Below are 22,733 nucleotides of genomic sequence, written 5' to 3'. Positions count from 1 at the left end.
GGCACAACTTGGTGAGCACATCCAGGGCAACATCTGTTATCTGAAATACTTCAGTTGCTGCTAGAGACTCTAAAGCCAAAGGGGTCAGGCTTTACCTCTTCCTAAGGCTCCGAGCTGCAGAAGATCCCCATCTCTCTGTGCTTTGCTGCCAGAGCTCCTCTGCCTGCCACATATTGACTATGCAAAGGCATTTGATTCGTGGGTTATAACAAATTCTGGCTAACATTGAGAAGACTAAGAATCCTCAACACTTAATTGTGCTCATGTAAAACCTATGCCTAGACCAAGAGGCTATTGTTTGAACAGAGCAAGAGAACACTGCATGGCTTAGAATCAGGAAAGAGGTGCATCAGGGTGGTACCCTTTCTTCATACCTCTTCAGTCTCTATGTTGAACAAATCATTCCAGAAGCTGGACTCTTATGATGAATGTGGCATCAAGATTGGAGGAAGACTTAGCAACAACCTGTGTTTTACAGATAACATAACCTTGCTTGCTGAAAAAATGAAGAAGACTTGAAGCACATTGCTGCAGAAGGTAAAAAAATTACATACTGCCTTCAATATGGATTGCATCTCAACATTAAGAAGATAAAAAACCTTATGACTGGACTTAGAAGATTACAAGTGAAGAAAGATTGAAATCATTGGTCTATGATTTCATCTTATTTAGACCCACAATCAATACCCTTGGTATCAACAGTCAGGAGATCAGGAGATACATTCCATTGTACAAGTCTGCCCTCAGAGACCTTTCCAAATTACTGAGGAGTAGTGATGCCAGTTTGAAAACACAAGGTATGTCTGATTAAGACCATGGTGTTTTCAGTCACTTGCTATGCATCTTAGAGCTGGACAGTGAATAAGGAAGACAGAATTGATTCCTTTGAGCTGTGGTGTTGGAGAAGAGTCTTGAATATCCCATGGACTGCCAAAAGAACAGATGTGTCTTGGAGAAAGTACAGCCGTAGTGCAGCTTTAAAGGCGAAGATAACAAAACTTGATCTCCGAGACTTTGGGTATGTTGCTAGGAAAGGCTATTCTTTGAAGTGGAACATCATGCTTGGAAAAACGGAGAGTCATTAAGCGAGAATAAAGCCCTCAAACAGGGGACTGACGCAGTGACTGCAGCATTAGCTCAAGAATGTCAGAGATCATAAAGGTGGCACAGGATAAGACAGAACTCAGATCTGTTGTCATAGGAGTAATACTCAACTCCACGGCACCTGACAACATCAACAACCTGAAATTGTATTTCTCCTTGTCTGCCTCAAGTGTATTTCCAATTTACCATGTCCAAAATGGATTCATTTTGGACCTACATACTGCCATACACTCACTGCTACATATTAGTTAACAACACATTGTCCCTTCTGTCTCCAAATCTGGCCCTGCTCTGGTGGTCTCTGTGTCAGGGCGCTGTACAATATCCTGTACATTTGATTAATTCTGAAACCTATGTTTGATCTCTGTTGCTTTATGTCTCAGATATCCACTTTTTTGCCTGGCCTTATTGCTTTTATGTCCTAAATTCCTGTCAAATTTGTTTCCATTTCCACTCTCTCCATTGTATCGAAATCTACCACATTCATCATTTGTGCAGAACTGCAGAATAGCATCAGTATTTTCGTCATCCATATTTTTGCTCCTAAGTCTATCTTCTAGACTTTAGTTAGTGATATTTTTAAATAGGTAAATATATTTACACAATTCCAAAGTATAAATCACATGACTTTATGAAAAGATTTTCAGAAACCAAGTACAAGAATGGGGGATGTGTATGGTAACTCTTTGCGTTCTCAGTACTTTTCCCCCCATGTTAGTAAAGGTTTTCAGTTTTCTTCTCACATGCAGCTAAGTTCCACTCCCAGGAAGTTGATTCCAACCCATAGCAACCCTGTAGGAATGGACTAGACCTGGCACAGGATTCCCAAAGCGGCAAGCTGCCATTTATTTTTCCCATGGAACTACTCATAGATTCAAACTGTTGATCTTTTGGTTAGCAGACATATTTTTCACCACTGTGCCATCAGGGGTTCTTATAGAATATTATGCATAAACTATATTAACACGTTGCTGCAAATGATGGGCAAAAATGTGTTTCTAAGCACTGTTGTCAATTTAAAAGTGTGCGGCAGGCACCATGTTAAAGACTGATTTCTGTAAAAGGAAATAATTACATTTTTCTCAGCCTTGATTATTTGCAGTTGACATTAATATGTACTTGATACCTTTTCACTGTAGAACATATAGATATGTTACATTTTTTTTATATTACTCTGATTTATTTACAAAGTTTGAATGCATTGTTTTCCACAAGATATGTTGTGTTTCTTTTTATAAATGCTTAACATTCTAGGATAAGAATGTTGAAATTGATTCATATAAGAAACATCTTTTACTATCTACTTTTATTTTTTAAAAGTGAATCTGGGTATACTATTCTTCCACTTTGGATATCTTTCTTGTGACTTCCTGTTCGATGTTATTCTTCTAATGGTGGAAACTAAGCTTGCCCCTCACCCAGGTCCTTGGAGTCTGGCCCTGCTTCTCTTCTGCAGGGTTGTCTTGACTTTTTTTACATCTTCTACTTCTGTTGCCTGCACCATCTTTCACTTGCCTACATACACTATATTCCTTCTTACCTGAGGCTTCTGTCAAGGCTTTTTTTAAAGTCTTATATTCAGACCTTTCCCTTCTTTACTTAATCTCAAATGCAGACCTCTCCTTCTACAAAGATTAGATGTGCTTGATTCAGGTCATGGTCTTTTCAGTCATTTGCTATGCATCTAAGAGCTGGAGAGTGAATAAGGGTGACAGAAGAATCAATGCCTTTAAACTGTGTTGTTGGAGAAGAGCACTGACTATCCAAGGACTATCAAAAGAATAAACATGTTTTGGAGAAAGTACAGCCAGAGTTCTGCTTGGAGGCAACTATGACAATACTTTATTTCCCATACTTTGGCATGTTGCTAGAAGAGGCTATTTCTTGGAGAGGGACATCATGTTTGGAAAAGTGGAGAGTCCGTAAAAGAGAGGAAGACCCCCAATGAGAAGGATTGATGCAGTGACTGCAGTAATAGGCTCAAGTCTGTCCAAGATGATAGGATGGTACATGTTAGGACAAGGTTCAGATCTGTTTTTTTTATCACATTATTATGAGTCATACTTGGCTTGAGAGCACCTAACAGCAACAGCAACCCTCCTTTCAAATATAAATATAACTGCTTTTAGTTATCATCTAGCTAATTTATAAGCTACTTAAGGCAGATCTCAGCTCAGATGTAATTTTTTTCAAGGTTTCCTTATCCTGACCGTCTAAGATCAAATCAGAGCTCTCTGAGTTTCCCAGGACCCTGGCCTCTTCTTTGAGTACTTATGATCATTTGTTACTGTGTTTATTAGAATGACAGATATTGCACATTATTTTTCAAATAGTGGGTGGCAACATATTTAAGGGTTACAAAACAATATATTGGGACAAACTTTTTTAAAAAAATGAAATAGAATAGAAAACATTTGACTTCATCATCTAATAGTAAGGGTATTTTTTTTCCTCATCAAACTTTTGCTTCCACTTGGTAGGTGGATAGATATAGTGTCTATATAGACACCAATATATTTAGGTATGGCATAAAATGTAAGTTTCTGAGTGTTTATCAGAAATGTTTGAAAGATACTTACTTCAGTAGACTTAAGTTGTGTGAAGATACGGATCCTTTCTATTTGATACACATTCTGTCCCCAGGTCTATTAAAGGGGCATGCATGGAGCCAGCCACTCAGTAAACCAGCTGGCTGAATGAACCTCCTTTTCAGTGAGGTTCATATGTCCCTCACCTTCCTCCTATGTAGTGATGGACCCTGGTTCTAAGCAGAAGTTTATGATATTATCTTGTCCAGTCGACTCTGCATGAGATCATGACTAGAAAAGAAACTAATGCAAAAGTACACCTACAAATGCATTGTTAAAAGGATGTTAAGAGAGATGAAAGGAGCTCTGGTGGCTTTGGCTAAGAAGCTACACTGCTTTCCCAAAGGTATGACGTTTAAATCCACCAGCTTCACAGTGTGAGAAAGATGGGAAATCTCCCATGCATTTTACTGCCTCTGAAAATCTGCTGGACAGTCAGCTATGAATTCATTCCAACTCAGTGGCACACATTAACAACAACAAAAGAGACGAAACACTATTAAGGCAAGATTGTTTGCTTTAATTTTTATTATTTAGGATTTGAAGGCTTTAAAATATCTATATATTAATAATAAACAATGAAGAATTACTATCTACCCAAAGGTCTGGGTGATGTTTTAATTTCTGCACAGAACTTACTACATAGCTATTATCTTTTGTGTGTACTTCAGCAATAAAATATTTATGCATTTTGGCAAGGTGATACTACAACCTGCTTTAGTACAGCAGCTGCACTGCCTGTTCCCATGTGGCTTAATTTCCCTTTTTAATCTTCAGCTTTCTGCAACTAAAGACTTATGTCAGCATGTAGTTTATACAGTGGCAGATAATAGTAAAAGCTTCTTGAATTAACATCGTAAAGAGAGGCATACTCTGCTAAGTTTACTTGGTCTCATATTTTCTAATGTCTGTGATGAACCTGTGTCTAGTAAGCTTTACACAGTAGAGCTTTTAAAAAATTGTATAAAGTACAATGAGACACTTTTTGTGGTGTTTTTATAATTTTTTAAAAATGCTATAAACTAACTTCCAAAGGTATAGTATTTTATTTAAAAGAAATACTTATTTTTTTGTTCTGCATGTACCATTTAGTGACATGGGTTACATAGTTTGAGTTGTACAACTGCTTCCATCCTCCTTTTCTGTCTTGTTCCTTCCCTTCAAGTATAGTCATTACCCCCTAAGAGTCCAGTGTTGTCTGGGTGCAGGGCTCATGGTGAACATTTTTACCAGTTAAGCGAAACTCTTAATGTTTTAAGACTTCAGAACATGTCTCTGATTCTTAAAAGGTAGCAGACAAACCAGAAATATCTCCGCTCTGAAATAATCTGCACTTTGGCTTAGTACAAATTAGGAAAGACCTGGAAGTAAAAGAATGATTCTTTCATTTATTTCAGTCATTAATTTGTATGAAGAATGAAATTGAGATTGAATTAAAAATAGTTAATGGCAAGAAGAAAAGATTTTTAATTACTTTTAAAGTTTATTTTCAGAACCCTTTTAGCACAGAGTTTTTACCCAGCATGTATGTTATTTTTTCTTTCTATTTCTAGGTGCTCCTGATCCAACAGCAGGTGCTAGTATAGATGATGAAAACTGCTGGCACTTAGATGAAGAGCAGGTTCAAGAACAGGTTAAACTGTTCCTTTCCCAGGGCGGGTACCACGGATCAGGGAAGCAACTTAATTTGCTCTTTGCAAAGGTATGGTCATTTCTTTTCAAGAACTATTCTAAATATATACATATATAGACACTGTCTATATATGGTTATGTTTACAGTAGGGTAAAGGCCTTTTTAATTTTTTTTAATAAAGGAGGTCTAAGTTAACTTACCAATTGGAAATTCTTGTGTTGCAATGTAAGATTTAATTTGCTTTGATGACCTCAGACATGATATGGAACATTTTTTTGTCCATCATGATGTCTATCAAAAAAATAGTGGTAGTTTAATGCCATTCTGGAAAAACTCATTTCAATACTATAAATGAGATAAATGTCTTAACACTTTTATAAAATACCATTTTCAAAGGTGTTTTTCTTTTATTTTCCGAAGTAGCTAATGACCTCGAATAGAATTCTTAACCTGAACTTTATATGTTTAATATTTGCAATCTTTGAATTAGTTTCAAAAAATGTAGGCCCTGTAGTCAGACTTAAATTTAAATCCTGGCTCTAGATTTTAATAATCAGATGAGCCTCGGTAAATTCCCTACGCCTGTTTTCTTGTCAGTAAAATTAGCTAATAATAACAACATATCTCCCAAAGCACAGTGCTAAATGATACTGGTGTCTAGCACATGGTTACCCTAAGTGCACCCCTGCTGAGTTCATTCTGACTCAGCAACCACCCATACAATTTTTATGCTTCATATCTTTAAGATAAGAGACTACCCATCTCTTGTCCCTGGAGTGACTGACTGATGGATTAGTAACTTGACAAGCTCTGTAGTAGGCCACCAGGGCTACGTATTGTTGTTGTTACGTGACATCAAATCAGAACAGACCCCTAGCTGTCCCTATAGCAGGTTTTCAGGGGCTGTAAATCACATGGGAGGAGGTTTCTCATGTTTCTGTCTCAGAGAAGCTAGTGGATTTGAACTACCTGTGTTTGGATTGGCAGTGCAACTCCTTACCCAATATGCTACCTGAGCTTCCTCTGGCATACATTGTTATTACTGTGTATTGTTGAGTCAGAAATGACCCATAGCTGACCCTCCAGAAGGTTTTCAGGGACAGATAATCACTTGGGAGGAGATTGCTCGTCTTTCTCCTGCAGAGCAGCTGGTGGATTCGAACCACATTCTTTCAGATTGCAGCACAAGTTCTTACAAAAGTTCATTTTCATTACTAAAAATTGATGGCCTAAGAAAATTATTCTGGTTACAAGTTCCTTCTGAGTTGGAAATTATTGGTTTATAAAGCTGTTTTGATATTAGAAACCTATTTTAAATACTGAACAAATAATTTTAAGTGTTTAATCAATGTATTTTTTCTTTGAGGTGCTAACCATCATTGTGTACAATATATTTTAATGGAACTGAAAATTAATGTTTTATTGATAACATATCAGGTAGCTTCTTAATATTTATACTAATTACTGTTTTAAATTCCAAAGAGGTTAAATTCTGCTACTGAGAATAGTCAGAAAATACAGTATTCCTATTTATCAGTATCCTTTGATAAAACAATAAATGTGGATCACCAGTTTTCCAACAATTAGGCTGTAATAACATACATTTAACACTAAAACTGTTTCATATATGATTTAATTATACTTTGTTAATTCAGAGGTTCTTCTAGCTCTTGTCATGCCTCCAAGTCTGAAAATTAATTCCTGTTAGGCTGTAGATTACAGTCAGTTGACCAAGTGGTTGTTCTCTAGATTTCTTGGCACAACTTGGTGAGCATGTCTAGGGCAGCATCTATTAGCTGAAATATATCAATTGGTATACCATCTATTCCTGGGGCCTTATTTCTTGCTATTTCCTTCAAAGCAGCTTGAATTTCTTCCTTCATCACCATAGGCTCTTGCTCATATATTGTTTCATGAGTGACTCAGTATATTCTTTCCATCTTCTTTTAATATTTCCTGGATCATTTCATATTCTTCCTAAAGCATCCTTGATTATAGCAACTCGAGGTTTGAATTTGTTCTTCAGTTCCTTGAGCTTAAAAAATGCTGAGTAGGTTCGGCCCTTTTGATTTTCTGACTCCAGCTCCTTGCACATTTCATTGTAATATTTTATTTTGTCTTCCTGCCTTGCCTTTTGAAACCTTCGATTCAGCTCTTTAGTATCTTGAATTCTTCCTTGTGCTTTGGCATCTCTAAGCTTCAGTGCAATATTGAGAGTTTCTTCTGACATCAATTTTGGTCTTTTTCTTCCTCCTCTGTCTTTGTAATGAATGTTTGCACTCTTCCTGGATGATATTCTTGACATCTTCCCACAACTCATTAGGTCTTCGCTCATAAGTGTTCAAGACCTTAAATTTGTTCCTGAGATGGTTCTGAAATCAGGTGAGATAGACTCAAGGTCATATTTTGGTTCCCGTGGATTTGGTTTAATTTCCCTCAGCTTCATTTTGAATTTGCATATGAGTAGTTGGTGGTCTGTTCCACAGTCAGCTCCTGGCCTAGTTTTCACAGCTGATACTGAGCTTCTCCAGCGGTTCTTTCCACAGATGTAATCAATCTGATTCCTATGCATACCATCAGGTGAAATCCATGTATATAACCTTTATGTTTCTTATAAAACGTATTTGCAATGAATAAATCATTGATTGTGCAAAATTCAGTCATTCTAGCTCCAGCTTAATTTCTGTCACTGAGTCCATGTTTTCTAATTACTGATTTTTCTTCTCTGTTCCCAACTTTTGCATTCCAGTCATCTATTATTATTAATGCATCTTGATTGCATGTTTGATCAATCTCTGACTGTAAAAGTTGACAGAAATCTTCTGTTTCCTCTTCTTTGGCTCTGGTTGTTGGTGCATATGTTTGAATGATAGTGGTATTTACTGGACTTCCTTGTGTGTGTATGGACATTATCCTGTCATTCACAATATTGTATTTCAAGATGGATTTAAAAATGACTTTTTTAACTATGAAAGCAACCTCATTTTTCTTCACCTTTTCATCTCTGTAGTAATATATCATATGATCATCTGATTCTTGAATGTTGTTTAAGAGATTTGTATGCTTAGTAGCAAAGAGTTTAAATGCTATTGTTAACTGAGTAGTGTTGTTGTGTATTATTGGTTTGGAACCGACCCATAGCTGACCCTCCAGTGGGTTTTCAGAGGCAGTTAATTGCATGGGAAGAGATTGCCTAGCCTTCTCCTGCGGAGCTGTTGGCGGATTCAAACCACTTGCCTTCGGGATTGCTGCGCAGATTCTTACCACTTGATTACATATTTATCATGAAAATAAACATTAAATCATATCCCTCAATATATTGGCAGTGTATGGATTTGATATGTTTGAACACACAGAAAATATTTTAGATATTCTTGTGTCAGGCAAGCATATACTGAGACTGGTCAAAGTAGTGTGGAAAATGTACTATTAGATTAATCTGTCATTGCTATTTCTATGTCTGTTTATGGGAAATGTTAGGAGTTATGGAAGAGAGCTTGTGGTATACATTCTATATGTCATGTGATGTAACAATACAATGTTATTTTGGAAATTAAATAAGTTTAAGAGTAAGAAACAAGTCTACATTCTGATCCTAGCAATTGCCCATATTCTTTGGGTGATAAATTTTCTTTTTTTTAAAATTTAGGTTGTTTATTTTTCATTTCAATGAACATCTACAGAGATTTTGGGATTCCATTCATTCATTGTTGCACCCTTCTCCCCGCACAAACCCCTCCCCCCTCCCCCCCATTTCCTCCTCTCCTTGAAAAGCAAAAGAAAAACTCCCTCATTTTTTGAGGTTTGGTTTTCTAATCTGCAAAGTGTAGATCGTAATCTAGTCTACTTTACATAGTTGTTCTGAAGATTAAATGGTAAATGCTCTGTTCAGCATGCTGTCCAGTAAGTGTAATTCCTTTCCGTCCTCCTAGTCTTCTCCACTTTCTCATGGCTTTAAAATGTATGCATATTAGAAATAAACTTCTTTTCCGGATTGCTTAAATAACCCTTCTGGAAGGACAACCCTTGTGATTTAGTGTAAAATGCTTTTCTGTACTTTACAAGGCTTAAATTCTAAAGCAGGTGAGAAGATTCCATTTCTTGTCAGGATACAGCCTGAAGCAGGATTCTTCAGTCTCCAAGATTTGGGCTACATTACTGAGGCTCTGCCATTTTCTCCTCTACTTCTCTTTCTCAACTAGCATTTTGAATAAAAGGATTCCTTTTCTTTTTCTATTGCTTGTAATATTGTTTCAGTAATTTATAGGGTTCAGTTGGAATTTTTTTTTTTTGCTGAACTAAAGCATTATACACTTTGAGAATGCATGGATTCATTTAAGGTTTCTTTCAAAGGGACTTAGACTTGTGTTTCTTTCCTTTTGTCCTTTCATTGGGAAATGTCAGGACTTACAGATAGGGTTTGAGGTTAAAATTGCAAGACTAAGTTAACTTATGTAGGTCACTGGTTCTTATAATTTTACTGAATGGATCTTTTCTTGAGACCCAGAGTGTTCTTGAACCTCCTACTATGCCTGTTTCCTTTTAACAATGCAAAATAATCCCATCTGAGTGAAAGGAAGATACTGGTTTTTGTATGTAAAAGTTAAGTTCAATCAGAGAGAAATTATTAAAATTTTTACCTGAGAAACTGAAGGAGTTGCACAACATTGTGAATATATTAAACAGCATTTACAATGTAAATTGGTGAATTGTATGTTGCTATATGCCATCGAGTCACCTGTGACTCATAGTGACCTTATGTACAACAGTTCTGAACCCTGCCCTACCTGAGATAGTCTCACTGTCTCCAGCACACCTACTCCCATGGCTGCAATTACTGTGTTAATCTGTCTCATATGAGGTCTTCCCCTTTTGCACTGTCCCTCCACCTTTCCAAACATGATGATCTGGACTGGTCTCTACTGGCAACATGCCCAAAGTATATGAGATGGAGCTTCAAAATTCTTGCCTCCAAGGAGCAACCTGGTTTCACCTTCTCCAGAAAAGACCTGTTTGTTCTCTTTGCCATCATGGTATGTTCAAGACTCTTTCCCAACACTTCAACTAAAAGGCATCGATTCTTCATCAGTCATCTTTAGTCACTGTCCAACTCTCTAATGTATAGCAAGTAATTGCAAAGACCACGGCCTGAATCGGGTGCACCTTAGTCTTTAGACTGACATTGTTGCTCTTTAGTACTTGGAGATGTCCTTGAATGGAAATTTCCCTAATATAGTTTATCTTTTGATTTCCTGACTGCTGCTGTCAAAAGTGTTGATTGTGATGCCAAGAAAGATGTAATTGTTAAAAACCTCAATCTCTTTTCCATCTATCATGATGCTACCAGTTGGCCCACTGGTGAGAATCTTTGTTTTCTTGATGTTGAGCTTCAATCCATATTGAAAATGATAGCCCTTTCCCTTCTGCAGGAAGCACTCCAGGCCCTTCTCTGTTTCAGCCAGCAAGGTTGTATCATCTGCACAACACAAGTTGATGAGTCTTCCTCCAGTCCTGACACTGCACTTCTCATAAAGTCCAGCTTCCCGAATGATCTGTTGTGCATATAGATTGAAAAGGTATGGAGACAGGATGCATTCTTGACACACTCCTTTCCTGGTTTTGAACCATATAATTCTAATGAGTGCTTCCTGGCCCCAAGTATAGGTGTTGCATGAGCACAATCAAGTGTTCTGAAATTTCCATTCATCTGAAGAATAAAAATTCCAATCTGGAGTTCTCATTCTTCACAGTTTGTTGTGATCAATACAGTCAAATGCCTTGGCATAGTCAATGAAACACAGACATTCCTCTAGTACTCTCTGCCTTCAGCCAAGATCTGACATTTAGATGATATCTCCAGTGCCATGGCCTCTTCTAAACCCAGCTTGTATTTCTGGTAGTTCTCTGTTGATGAACTGTTCCAGTCATTTCTGGATGATCTTCAACAAGATTTTGCTTTTATGTGTTTTAGAGATATTTTTAAATAATTTCCACACTGTTGGATCATCAATAAAACTAAAAACCTCACTTCTGTGGAGTTAATTCCAACTCATAGAAACCCTCCTTGGGGTTCCTGAGGCTGTTTCTTAATAAGGGAGTCCTGGCTGCCTAGTGGTAGGAAGCTGTACCACAATCCCAAAATCATGTTCAAATCCGCCAGATGCTCAACAGAACAATGTGCACTCTCCTGTGCCGTTAACTGCCTTTGAAAATCTGCTGGAGGGTCATTCATGGGTCGATTCCAACTTGACAGCACACAACAACAGCAGCATATCTTGATGGGAGGCAATTGCCTGTCTTTCACCTTCAGAGCAACTGGTGGGTTCAGACTCCTGACCTTTTGCTTAGGGGTCCATCACATGGCTCTTTCTATCACAGTAAAGCTGTTTAAAATGAAAAACCAAACAAACAAAATCCCTGAAGGACGGATACTGTCATAAACATTATCAGCTTAATGTAGGAGATGCTTAAATCATTCTCAGTGGGCCTTGCTTTAAGATCCTCTAATCTGGCGGTAAATACAATCAGTTGATGAGTCAGGCAGACGTCACACTGTTTTGTTTGCTTAGTATGTTTTTTCCCTGCCTTAGGCCAGCACTGTTATGGACTTGTCTCATGAAAGCAGCAACATCTTGTTAGAACTTGTTCCCACCAACTAGTTAGGTTCATACACCTGTTTCCAGTTTCAGATTTCACTTTTCTGGTTTGCCAGGGCATGAATTACCTAGTTGCTTACTTTGTTGGAGTATGATCTTAAACCACAAAGTATACTTGCTTTCGATAAGAGAACTTTAAAGGAGGCCTTGAAAAACATGTCTGCTGAACACATGAAGCATTATTTCATCGTTTATTCTTAACCAGATTTGTGGGACACACTAACATTTTTTAAAATGTAGAAAGTAAGATTCCTTTTCTGCGTCTAAATTCCAAAGCATAATGTAAATACAATTTATAGAAAATTCTGATTAAATTGCTGTTTAAGATAGAGCCCAGGTTTTAGGAATGTAGCTGGAAAGACTTAACTTTTCCCAACACCCTGTCCTGGATGAAATAGGAGCAGTTTGTATTTTGTTTTATTGTTTGTGTGTTGGGTTTTAAACAGTTTTCTAAAGGTCCATTTTCCCCACTAGGTTCGGGAGATGTTGAAGATGAGGGACTCCAATGGCGCCCGCATGTTGACATTGATAACAGAGCAATTTATGGCCGATCCCCGCTTGTCACTTTGGAGGCAACAAGGCACAGCAATGACTGACAAATACAGGCAACTCTGGGATGAACTGGGTAAATACAACGTTTCTGATAAATTACTATTAAGTCGTATGTGAATAAATACAGTTGAATGCTTCAAGAACATGGCCATAACTATTGGTGAAAATAATTGCTCATATGAACTTCTTACCAATATATACTGGTTAGGAAAGTAGGAAGAATGAGGATGTGAGCTGACATTTGTAGGAAATGACTTTGTTAGTGTTTTGGAGAATTTTCTGATTTAGAGAAAGGAATCTTGAGAATCTGTCTTTATAGATTTGAAAAATAATTGTTATGTTAAAATGCTTCATGTGTATAAGAGAGTTGGGTTTTTGCTACTAGATTAATATTTCAGTCAAGTTAGGCAGAATTTGAAGTCTGTTTCCACCTTCTGCCCAAATTTTGGGTATTAATTTTATTTGGACTGCTATAAACTTAAATGAGCAGTTGATATTCAGAATGGAAAATGTTATTTTTATTACTTTTCAAATCCCTGGTGATAAAAATCAGTATAGCCAGTGGTTTATAATAAGTGGAAATCATGAAAAATCCACTAGTTGTGTTCAGTAAAAGGCTACATATGAGGAACTTTTTTTGTAAACTGTGCTACCTGATGCTTATTACTAGGGAAGTAATGAATTGGAGACATTGTGTTATTTTCCTATCAAGAAATCAGTAAGTCACTAGTGGAATTTTGCAGTTTCCCAGTGCTTATATTAATTATATGAGAAGAAAATCCTGTATATACTCATTAGGAGATACTGGTCTCAATGAAATTGTGTAGCTGAACTCTACATAACTTTGGACAGCATCATGGTGGATTGATCCCAGGTATAAATCCGCCTGAAGGCTGATTGCTTGCTCATTTTGTTGAATCTGAATTCGCATTGTGAATGGTCTAGACCAGGTCAAGTGTTGTCTGTAAAAGTAATATGCGCTCTTAGAAAGAACCTTTCTATGAACTATTTTACAGCGTGGTAAAAGGTATCTAGATAATGAGAACTCAGACTTTCATAAAGTGACATGTCTGACTCAGTTATGAATCATGTTAGCAAAGAATTTGAACACAAAATTTTCCCTTTTCCCCCCAAACATGTTCAGGTATTTGTTGATTGTTTTTTCCTGGAATTTTTTTTCTTAAGTCTCTTGTAATAGTTTAAACCCGACACTTTCCCTAGGTCACTTGAAATTCTGGTAGTGACCTGATCAAAACTTAAACAAATCTGTGACTGTGGAACAGAATTTCATGGTATTGAAAGATTATTTAGGGGTATAATACTATCAAAAATAAAAGGGGAGTATTTTTTTTAAAAGAACATTTTTATAGAACACTGAGTGATTTAACAATGAAACTCTTTTCAAAAAGTTTTATAACTGTGTAATAAATACTGACTTTACTGGGTTAGAAAAGTAAAAAGGATATGTGTTTAGAAACAAAATTGAAAGAATCATGTAAGAAAGAAATACTAGTAAGAGTAAATGAATAAAAACTTTGATACTTAGTGCCCTTGTCAAATCAATCCCTACTCCTAGCAAAGCTAGGGTTTTAAGGAGAAAGACGTCATGGAAGCAGATCGCCTCATCTTTCTCCTGCAGAGCAGGTAGTAGATTTGAACAACCAACTTGATGATATACAGCTGAGTGCTTAACCACTTCACCACCAGGGCTTTCTCAAGAGAAGCTCCCCTCACTCATTGCCGTCTAGTTGGTTCCTACTAACAGTGCTCCTCCATTGGGTTTCTGAGACTGTAAACCTCAAAGGGAGGAGCTGGTCCATCTTCCTCCCTGGAGGGAGCACCTGCTGGAGTCAAATCTCTGGAGACTGTGGTGTTTAGCTTAGCAGCACAGCGGTGTGGTGCTGCAGACTATGCCACCAGGGCTCTTAGAGAGGCTTAGCATTACAAAGAACTTTTTAGGAAGGAACTAAAAACTTCGGGTTACTAAAAAAAGCCCATCATTTGTCATTTAGTCTAAAATAGAATGTTCACATTCAATTCTTGTTCACATCTTACCTTTTCAAGTTGATTTTGAAAATTATATACCTTATCCCTCAGTCAAAAATACCGTTTCCATTAGGTGGAAATTTCCACCCAGTGATTCTAGTATTACCTTCTGACGGACTTAATTTCTAAGAATGGACCAAACTTTCTACAATTTCTTTAGTTTCATCCAGGATGAAGAAGACCACATTTTGCCCTCTTCTCTTTTGTGCAAACCATGCCTCGTCCACTCCCCCAATCACCACTCCTGCACAGTCTTAGCTAGACCACTGTGACTTCTATGTGTACTGGTATCACGCAGAGAGCACTTGCCACTTCAGCAGAATCGAAGTTGTAAGGAGAATCCCATGTAGAAGTGACAATAATGGTCACATCTTTAAGAGTCATTCACCAAAATATTAGCTAAAAGTTGCTTCTGGACTACAAAAGGAAAGGAATTTGCTTCTTAATAAAATGGTGGAATTTGACTTTGTGCCCCTGCACAGGGCCCACATTGCTTCAAGGCTCTGCTTTGGAATTAAATGCTGAGCACTGCCAGATGCCAGACATTGAGAAGAGGCTGAGTTTTGTCGGCAAATGGGATCTGCAAGTTAATTGGTGTTTTCTGCAGGCTTCTGGCTGTGAAATGAAATTGGAAGCCCTTTAGCCACATGGATAATACAGGACCTGAATACAAATGTCACATGTCACCATCAGGACCCACTGTGAGACAATAGTGTTCCCACTCCAACACTGCGCCATTACAGATCATTTAAATATGGGGATTACATTTAAACTAAAAGCCCCATTTGCCTTTTACTGCAATTTAAATGTCCTCTTAGCAAAAGCTAAGTGACAAATTAAATGAAAAAAGTGCCCACATTTTTAAAGCTGTAATGCAAAACAACCTTTTATTGCTTCTCATGTGCCACGAATGAATCATTATACTTGTCAACCCTAAACCAAGCCATAATTGGAGCAGCTACTGTTATCAAAGTGGGGCTGCTCTGTGACAGCTTAATAAAGCTGAAACTGTTAAATTAAATCTTAGATGCTTAACTCCTTAGCACCGGTAGATTCGATGGGTCCATTTCTGGCAATGGCCAGTATACTGGGAGAGGGAAAAAAAATAATTCTGGCATGGAAACCTTAATCTGATGAAAGTGTACAAGTAAGAGTGTCTTAGCCAGCAGCCAAGTAACTGATTCTTGGCAGAGGGATTTGGAACCAGCAAGTTGTTGGCTAAGAGCTAACAAAAAAAATTTTTTTCCCCTGTAGGATCAGATAATCCCCTCCATAGATCTATTATTTTCTGGATATATGTAATTTATTAAAACTTAATGGTGTTGATATTTAAGAATTAGTTTTAAAAATGCATATTAATTTTTAACTTTTCCATTTTTAGCTTTAAAATTTATTTATTCAGACTTAATTGAAGTAGCAACAGGCCCATTTTTTTTCTTCCCTTCGTCCAGCTAACAAAGCAGTTGATTATTTTCAATTCCACTTTTCCAAACTAAGTGCTTATGATATTCATTTGGTCTGAGTTAATTTTTGTGATTTACTTACTGATTTTAATAATGCAATAGGAGATAGATACAAATGCATACTATTAAGACCCTGTTTAGTGCGTCTCATTTGCAGATACATTTATCTTGAGCATGAATCTCCTTTCAAGATATTAATGTTACTTACTTTTTATGGTGCTAATTTTCCCAAACCTACAGTAATGTTCTCAAGATGAATGACGTTGAATTATAACCAGTGATTAGAAAAATTAAATACAAAATCTTAAAACTGAGAACTCCATTGCAGTGGTGGAGGCTGTAAATCATTGGAAAGAGGCTGAGAGGTTCAATGAAGAGAGATCTTTCAGAATTATCCTTAGAACTGAGGATAGCGAGATTTCATCTCACATATTTGGACATGTCAGAAGGAGCAGTCCCTGGAAAAAGATGACATGTTTGAGAAAGTTGAGGATCTGAAAAAAAAGAAGCCTCTTAAGGAGATGGCTTTGCATTAAGGGAAAAAATGGTGAAAATGGAGCCGGATCCGTGGTTGTTTAGTTCTGTTTTATTTTATAGATCCTCACTATGAGCCAGCATCAACTTGGCAGCACCTAACAACAATAATACACCACACACCTCTTCTGTCAAATTTCCTACTAAATAAAATGCATAATTTCCAGAGAGCACTTAATGAAAATAACCCTTGGCTGGAAAAAAAACACACCAAACAAACCAACAGTGCTAATGGGTGGTAATTTTACCTAGTGTTAACCTAATGGTTATCTCTTCACACTGAATTACTGTGGGGTTCTTAAGAGATAAGGGGATATATTGTAACCTTTTATCTACATTAGGGAGCTCTGATGGCCTGGTCTGTAGGGATTGCACTGCTAATCTTAACTAAATACATCACAGAGATTGCTTACCACCTACCCATTTCTCTTGTAGAGCACAAGTAGAATAAAGGGATATCACCATATGTCACTAGGGGTGACTTTTTTTTTTAGATCTTCTTTCCATAAATATTGTTGTGATATTTCAGTATGTACTGAGCACTTGCTCTCTCTGGAGAAAGGTGCTCTGGTTGGCATGATCAATTGCATGTGTAGCTGCTAACAAAAGGCCAAATCTCCAGTGACTCAGATACACCTTTTACCTCAGCTGTGGAGGTTCTATATGTGTAAGAAATCAAAGTTCGTCATTTACAAATTAGTAAGATTTGTGAAAATTGAATGTGGGTTTACAAGATGTACATGAGGGTGAATTGAAAGGACAGGAAAAACATTCCATAAGGGAGAAGTAACGTGAACAACTACAAAGCTGTGTTCACTGTGGAATGGTTTACAGCCTTCTAGTTCATTTGTGGGGAGTTGCTCCACTAACCCAAAAGTCACATCTTTCTGGAAATTTGAATTCACTAGTGGCTCCTTGGGAGAAAAAGGGATAATCTTCCATGCACTTTCCAGTCTTGGGAACCCATTAGAGAGTGAGCTGTGCAGTTACTCAGTCAATCCTGACTTGATGGCATTGTGTTTTGAGAGAATTCATTATCACAAAGTTTATCTTTTTTTTATTTTTTAACCAAAACTCACTGTTCTTCATCATTACTTTACAGAGGAAAAGAAGTAGAGAGAGTAAATAAGATTTTTGTTTTCTTCTATTTCCTATTGTTGTTGTTGTTGTTGTTGTTAGGTGCCATTGAGTCAAGTATGATCCATAGTGACTCTTTGAATAACCCTGTCCTATTCTGTACTGTCCTCACACTTCCAGACACACTGGAGTCGATTGTGACAGTCACTGTGACAGTCCACTTGGTCAGGGTCTTCCTCGCCTTTGCCAGTCCTTTGCCTTTCCAAGCCTGATGTTCCGTTCCAAGGAATAGCCTCTCTTAACAACATGCCTGCTCTTTCCTATAGTGGTCCAATTACTTAGTAATAACATGGTCACCAACACTTGACTTACCAATCACACAATGTAATGCATGTATTATTTTATTTAATCCTTAAGACAACATTGTGGGGTGGATGCAGTTATTAATAGCTCTGACTTCACAGTCAAGGAAATGGAAGCTTAAGGCAACTAACTAACTAACTTGCTTGAGGTCACTATAGCAGGATAGGAATTTGACCTCTTGCATCATTGATTTGGTATAGTGGGTTAAGTGTTGGGCTTCTAACTAAAAGGCCAGCCATTCAGAACCATAAGAGAAAAATAAGACAGTGATATAGCCTCAGAAACTCAGTGGAGTGTCTCCATGAGTCAAAGTGACCTCACTTCAGTGGGTTTAGGTTTGGTTTTAGTCATTGACTTCAAAGACAGCTACCAAGTTAGTATCTCTAATTAATTTTCAGCATTTAAGACTGTAATGTATTTCTGCCATGTGGTCTCTAAGTAAAATAATGGCAAAGTGGGACTTACATAGATGGAAGTCTGTCCTGAAACATCAGCCATCTGCCTCTTGGCCTGGTGTGCAAACCCTTGGTACCATGATTGAAGGCTCAGCCTAACTAGTCTAGTAACCATTTGTGTCCATGTTTATGGGGACTAACGTCAGACTCTTTGACAGAGCAGACATATTGATGCATGCTGTTGACGGAGCACTGTGTTATATAATTAAGCATACCACATAGTACAGATGGATTTCAGCAGAATTTTGATCTCATTTTCCAGTGTCCTTTGGTAAGAAGCCAGTGAAGACTCTTAGCTCACTGTATGTGCCCTGAACTGCACCAGGTCCTGACTGTGATATAGTTGCCAGCACTTGGTACTTCCTGTGATCGGTAATCTCTACAGGCCCATTCAGCACATAGGTTGTTCTCCCCTGGAATGGGGTTATGTGCTCCGGCTGAGCCCTGCATCTCCCTCATTATTCTGAGTTCACTCTAAATGCAGAGGCTTTGTCAATTGTGTTTCTTGGGAGGCTTTGCTTCCCTCTAGCACTGTGCTCAGAGTGCCTATCTGCTTCTGGGGCCTCATTGTTGAGGCCCGGTTTCTTTCTGTGTGGTCCTGCTGCTTTCTGTCTTGAAACCGAGAGCTTTGTGTTCTTAGGCCAAAGTCCTCTGGGCTGTGCCCTGTTGTGAGATAGGAAGAGGGGCTTTTTCTCTTTTTTTTATGTTGGCAGAATAATTTCTAATTTGGGTCAAAAGTTAACTAAAAGAGCGCATATTTCTATATAGTGAGTAAATTACTGATGCATTCTTCCAGTGTAATGCTATCAGCCATCCTGTTCATGATGGAAGTCAATGGAGTTTAATTATTCATTCAGTATAATGAATGAGAAAGAGTAGAAATAAAGAGAAAATTTTAAAATACACATTAATAAGAACTAGATCTTCATGATTAGAAGATATTTCTACAGGTTATTTGATCATATTATCTAACCAATTAGAGTCTTAATGACATTTAAAGGGAACTCTAGTGGTTTAGTGGTAAGTAATTGCACTGACAACCCAAAAGGACGAGGTTCAAAGCCCCCAGCTGCTCCACAGGAGACAGATGGACAGTCTCCTCTTATGTGATCTCCTGCCTCTGAAATCCTGCTGGAGGTTCAGCTATGAGTTGGTTCTAACTTGCCCACAATTCACGAGTGAATAACATTTAATGCCTAAATTATTTAGCTGTCCAGTTGAACAAAATATGAAAATATTTGGAGATCACTCCATTATATGGTAAGGAGTTGTGCTACCACCCGTAAAGACATACAGTTCAAATGTACCAACTGCTCCGTGAGAGAGGGACAGATTCCTTCTGGGTAATTTAGAGCCTCTGGAAACTCCCTGGAGATCAGCGCTGAGTGGATTCCGATTCAACAGTACATAACAACTACAGCAATTCTAAATATAGACTACAGAGATTTGTTTAGGCATTAAGCTGCTCTGTAGGTCCCTGTTTCATATTTTCTAAGAAATCTGTTGGTAACATCATTTGTACCATGAACTTGAGTACATGGTATTTAAATAATTCTTCCCACATTGACGATTAATAAAAATAAGACAGAATTGGTAAAATGTGCCCTTTCTTCTTCACAAAAATTTTCAGAAAACTAGAAAACTTCTTACCTTTCCTACGTTAGTACTATTCACTCATTGAACCTCCACTAAGGGCGAGCTGTGGTGGCCTAGTGGCAAGTAGCTGCACTGCTATCCCAGAGGTGTATGGTTCGAATCCACCAGTTGCTTTGCTGTAGAAGGAGGGACAATCTCCTCCTGTACCAGTCAGATCCAATTTGACGGTACACACATGAAAAATAATAATTAAAAAATTTAAAAAAGAAACTATACTAAGTACTATCTTGACTACCAGTCAGATCCAATTTGATGGTACATACATGAAAAATAATAATAAAAAAATTAAAAAAAAGAAACTATACTAAGTACTATCTTGACTAAGTGTACTAATTTAGGAAGCGTACTTCTATTCTTGCCTGGAAGGAACTGAGTTAGCCCCCTCATCAACAGAGAGAGAGAGAGAGATAGAGAGAGAGAGATCAGCTGGCCCAGTGGACAGAAAGTGATGCAACTAACCCAAAGGTGGTTGACTTTTAATCTGCGGCCCTCGGGCCTGTCTTTCGTTGTTTTTGTTCAGACATTCCTCTAGGTCGTATAGCCCTGTTGTACAAGTTGCCGTCCTCGGTCTCTTGTGGTTGCTGTGAGGCTAAACCCTGTGACAGGGATGTGTCAAATGCGTTAATGGTTGGCTACCCAATGTGGACTGAGAGTGGGGTGGAGCTCCCAATTAAACAAGCGTGGAAGGAGGAGTGGCATCCACTTCCATATAGCTTGCCTCCACAAACCCTATGAACCTGGAGAGAGGATGAAAGACACCCAAGCGTCGAGGACTCTCCTTCATAGGGTCGCTGTGAGTCGCCTGCAACTCTATGGCACTTAACAACAAAGAACAGCTACTCTTGCCTGGAAGGAACTGAGTTAGCCCCCTCCCTGCAGAGAGGATACAGAGCACTCCGTGGTAGGTGAGTGGCAGTGGAGGTGAAGAAGCTGGGGAGAATCTCCTTCCACGTTTCTTCACACATTCCCAAAGTGGCAGCATACGGAAATGAATGAGGTCTTGGAAGCTTCATTTTAAGCCATTTGGGATCCCCAGGGGCTTCACAGGGAGTCAGGGATGCCAGGAACCTGAGTGGAAGAAGCTGAAGCCAAGGGATAGCAGAAGCAATGCTGGGCTGCATTGTCCTGTGCTGGGCACGAGCAAGCTATCTTAGAAACATTTCGCAGTCCATTTCACATTAGGTAGATTAATGCAGGCAAGAGGCACCCAAGGAAATGAGAAGTGGCCATTGCTTAGGCAGAGGGTGTTCTAACACAGCCCTACAGAGCAGAGCCCCTGGAGTCCGAGGAGGCCCTTGAGACAGGTCTCCTGTCAGCAGTGTGACTTTCACTACATCACACACTGGGCCTTGTCAGGACAAGGGAGTCTCAGATTAAAGACGTGTGCTTGATAATCGCTGTCTTCAACAGACTTTTAGTAGCCACTCCTCTTAGAGGTAGATGTAGCAAGGTAGAAATATTTAAAAATTATACCTGTAATTGTATACAGTTTTGGGAAAGGCAAGCTAATAAGTGAGTTCCAGCAAGTGAATTTATGTAAGACTGCTGCGGTCAGTGCACTTGATAATTGCACAACATTCCAATGTTTTATTAAACAGTTTTAAATTGAAGTATGAAGGAACTCAACAGTGGCCTCTACCTTTTGACATTAACTTATTTGGATCATTTGGTGACTGATCTTGGTACTAGTTCTCAGGTTTTCTGGTAGTACAGTAGCCAGGAGTGGGGTAGTAATTGTCCTAAGCGTAGCTAACTCCTTCTACACTCTGATATTTTAGTAATTTTTGAAATAGAAACACAGATTTTGAAACCGAGTAGGCTTTTTTGACCTTAGGTTGTCCCTTTTATTCAATTCTGGGATGTATTTGTAAATTTTAAGCTCTACAGTAGCAAACCTTGAGAAAGCCAGAAAGAATTAATAAAATAGGGTTATACTTAGAGACTTATGCCATAGGTTGCTTAGATTAGAAACCACAGTCTTTATGGATGAAGGACTAAGATGGTTGGAAGGGAAGAGCTAAACAGGGCACCAAAACCAAATATTAGCTTGGAATTTTTAGAGGGAATATCTTAAAAATATTCCCAAGAGGACAAAATTCTGTTCCCCTAACTCCTGCCCTTTAAATAGTAGGTTAGTGCACCCAGCAACCTGTTCACTAAGCAAAATGAGTTTACAGAAAATAAAGTGCCAAACGTTAAACATTCAGGAATCCTGAGATTTAGGCCAGGTAGTTCATGACATGTGTTTGTTTTGAAACTCTTGAACTACTCACTGTATTTAATAGTCATGTCATTAACTTCTGTCATTATTGGTACATTTAAACTAATTTCTCAGCCATTCTTTTTTTTTTTTTTACATTTTTATTTTATTATTTGTGTGTACCATCAAATCAGATCTGACTGGTACAGGAGGAGATTGTCCCTCCTTCCCCGACAGAGCATCTGGTGGATTTGAACCATGCGCCTCTGGGATTGCAGTGCAGCTTCTTTCCACTAGGCCACCAGAGCTCCCCCTCAGCCATTCTTTTTATTGCTTGTATTAGTGCCTATTTGATTATCCACCTCTCTTTTTCCTCCCTTCCTACTAGTTAGAACTTTATAAATAA

General features: G+C 38.1%; 1 protein-coding gene across 1 annotated transcript in view; it reads left to right on the top strand.

Moving 5' to 3' along the window:
* ZSWIM6 (zinc finger, SWIM-type containing 6) overlaps positions 1–22,733 on the top strand; it is a 307,528-nt gene that overhangs the window by 226,679 nt on the left and 58,116 nt on the right. Inside the window, exons 4-5 of the mRNA XM_006891537.1 lie at positions 5,246–5,394; positions 12,456–12,606. Of these exons, the coding sequence (XP_006891599.1) occupies positions 5,246–5,394; positions 12,456–12,606 (300 nt within the window). The remainder of the gene's footprint in view (positions 1–5,245; positions 5,395–12,455; positions 12,607–22,733) is intronic.

The sequence above is a fragment of the Elephantulus edwardii genome, unplaced genomic scaffold (assembly GCF_000299155.1).
Source record: "Elephantulus edwardii isolate Elephantulus edwardi_28Jun2011 unplaced genomic scaffold, EleEdw1.0 scaffold00099, whole genome shotgun sequence".
Taxonomy (NCBI): domain Eukaryota; kingdom Metazoa; phylum Chordata; class Mammalia; order Macroscelidea; family Macroscelididae; genus Elephantulus; species Elephantulus edwardii.
Note: the sequence above shows the minus strand (reverse complement) of the source record. Positions and strands in the feature narration are given on the sequence as shown.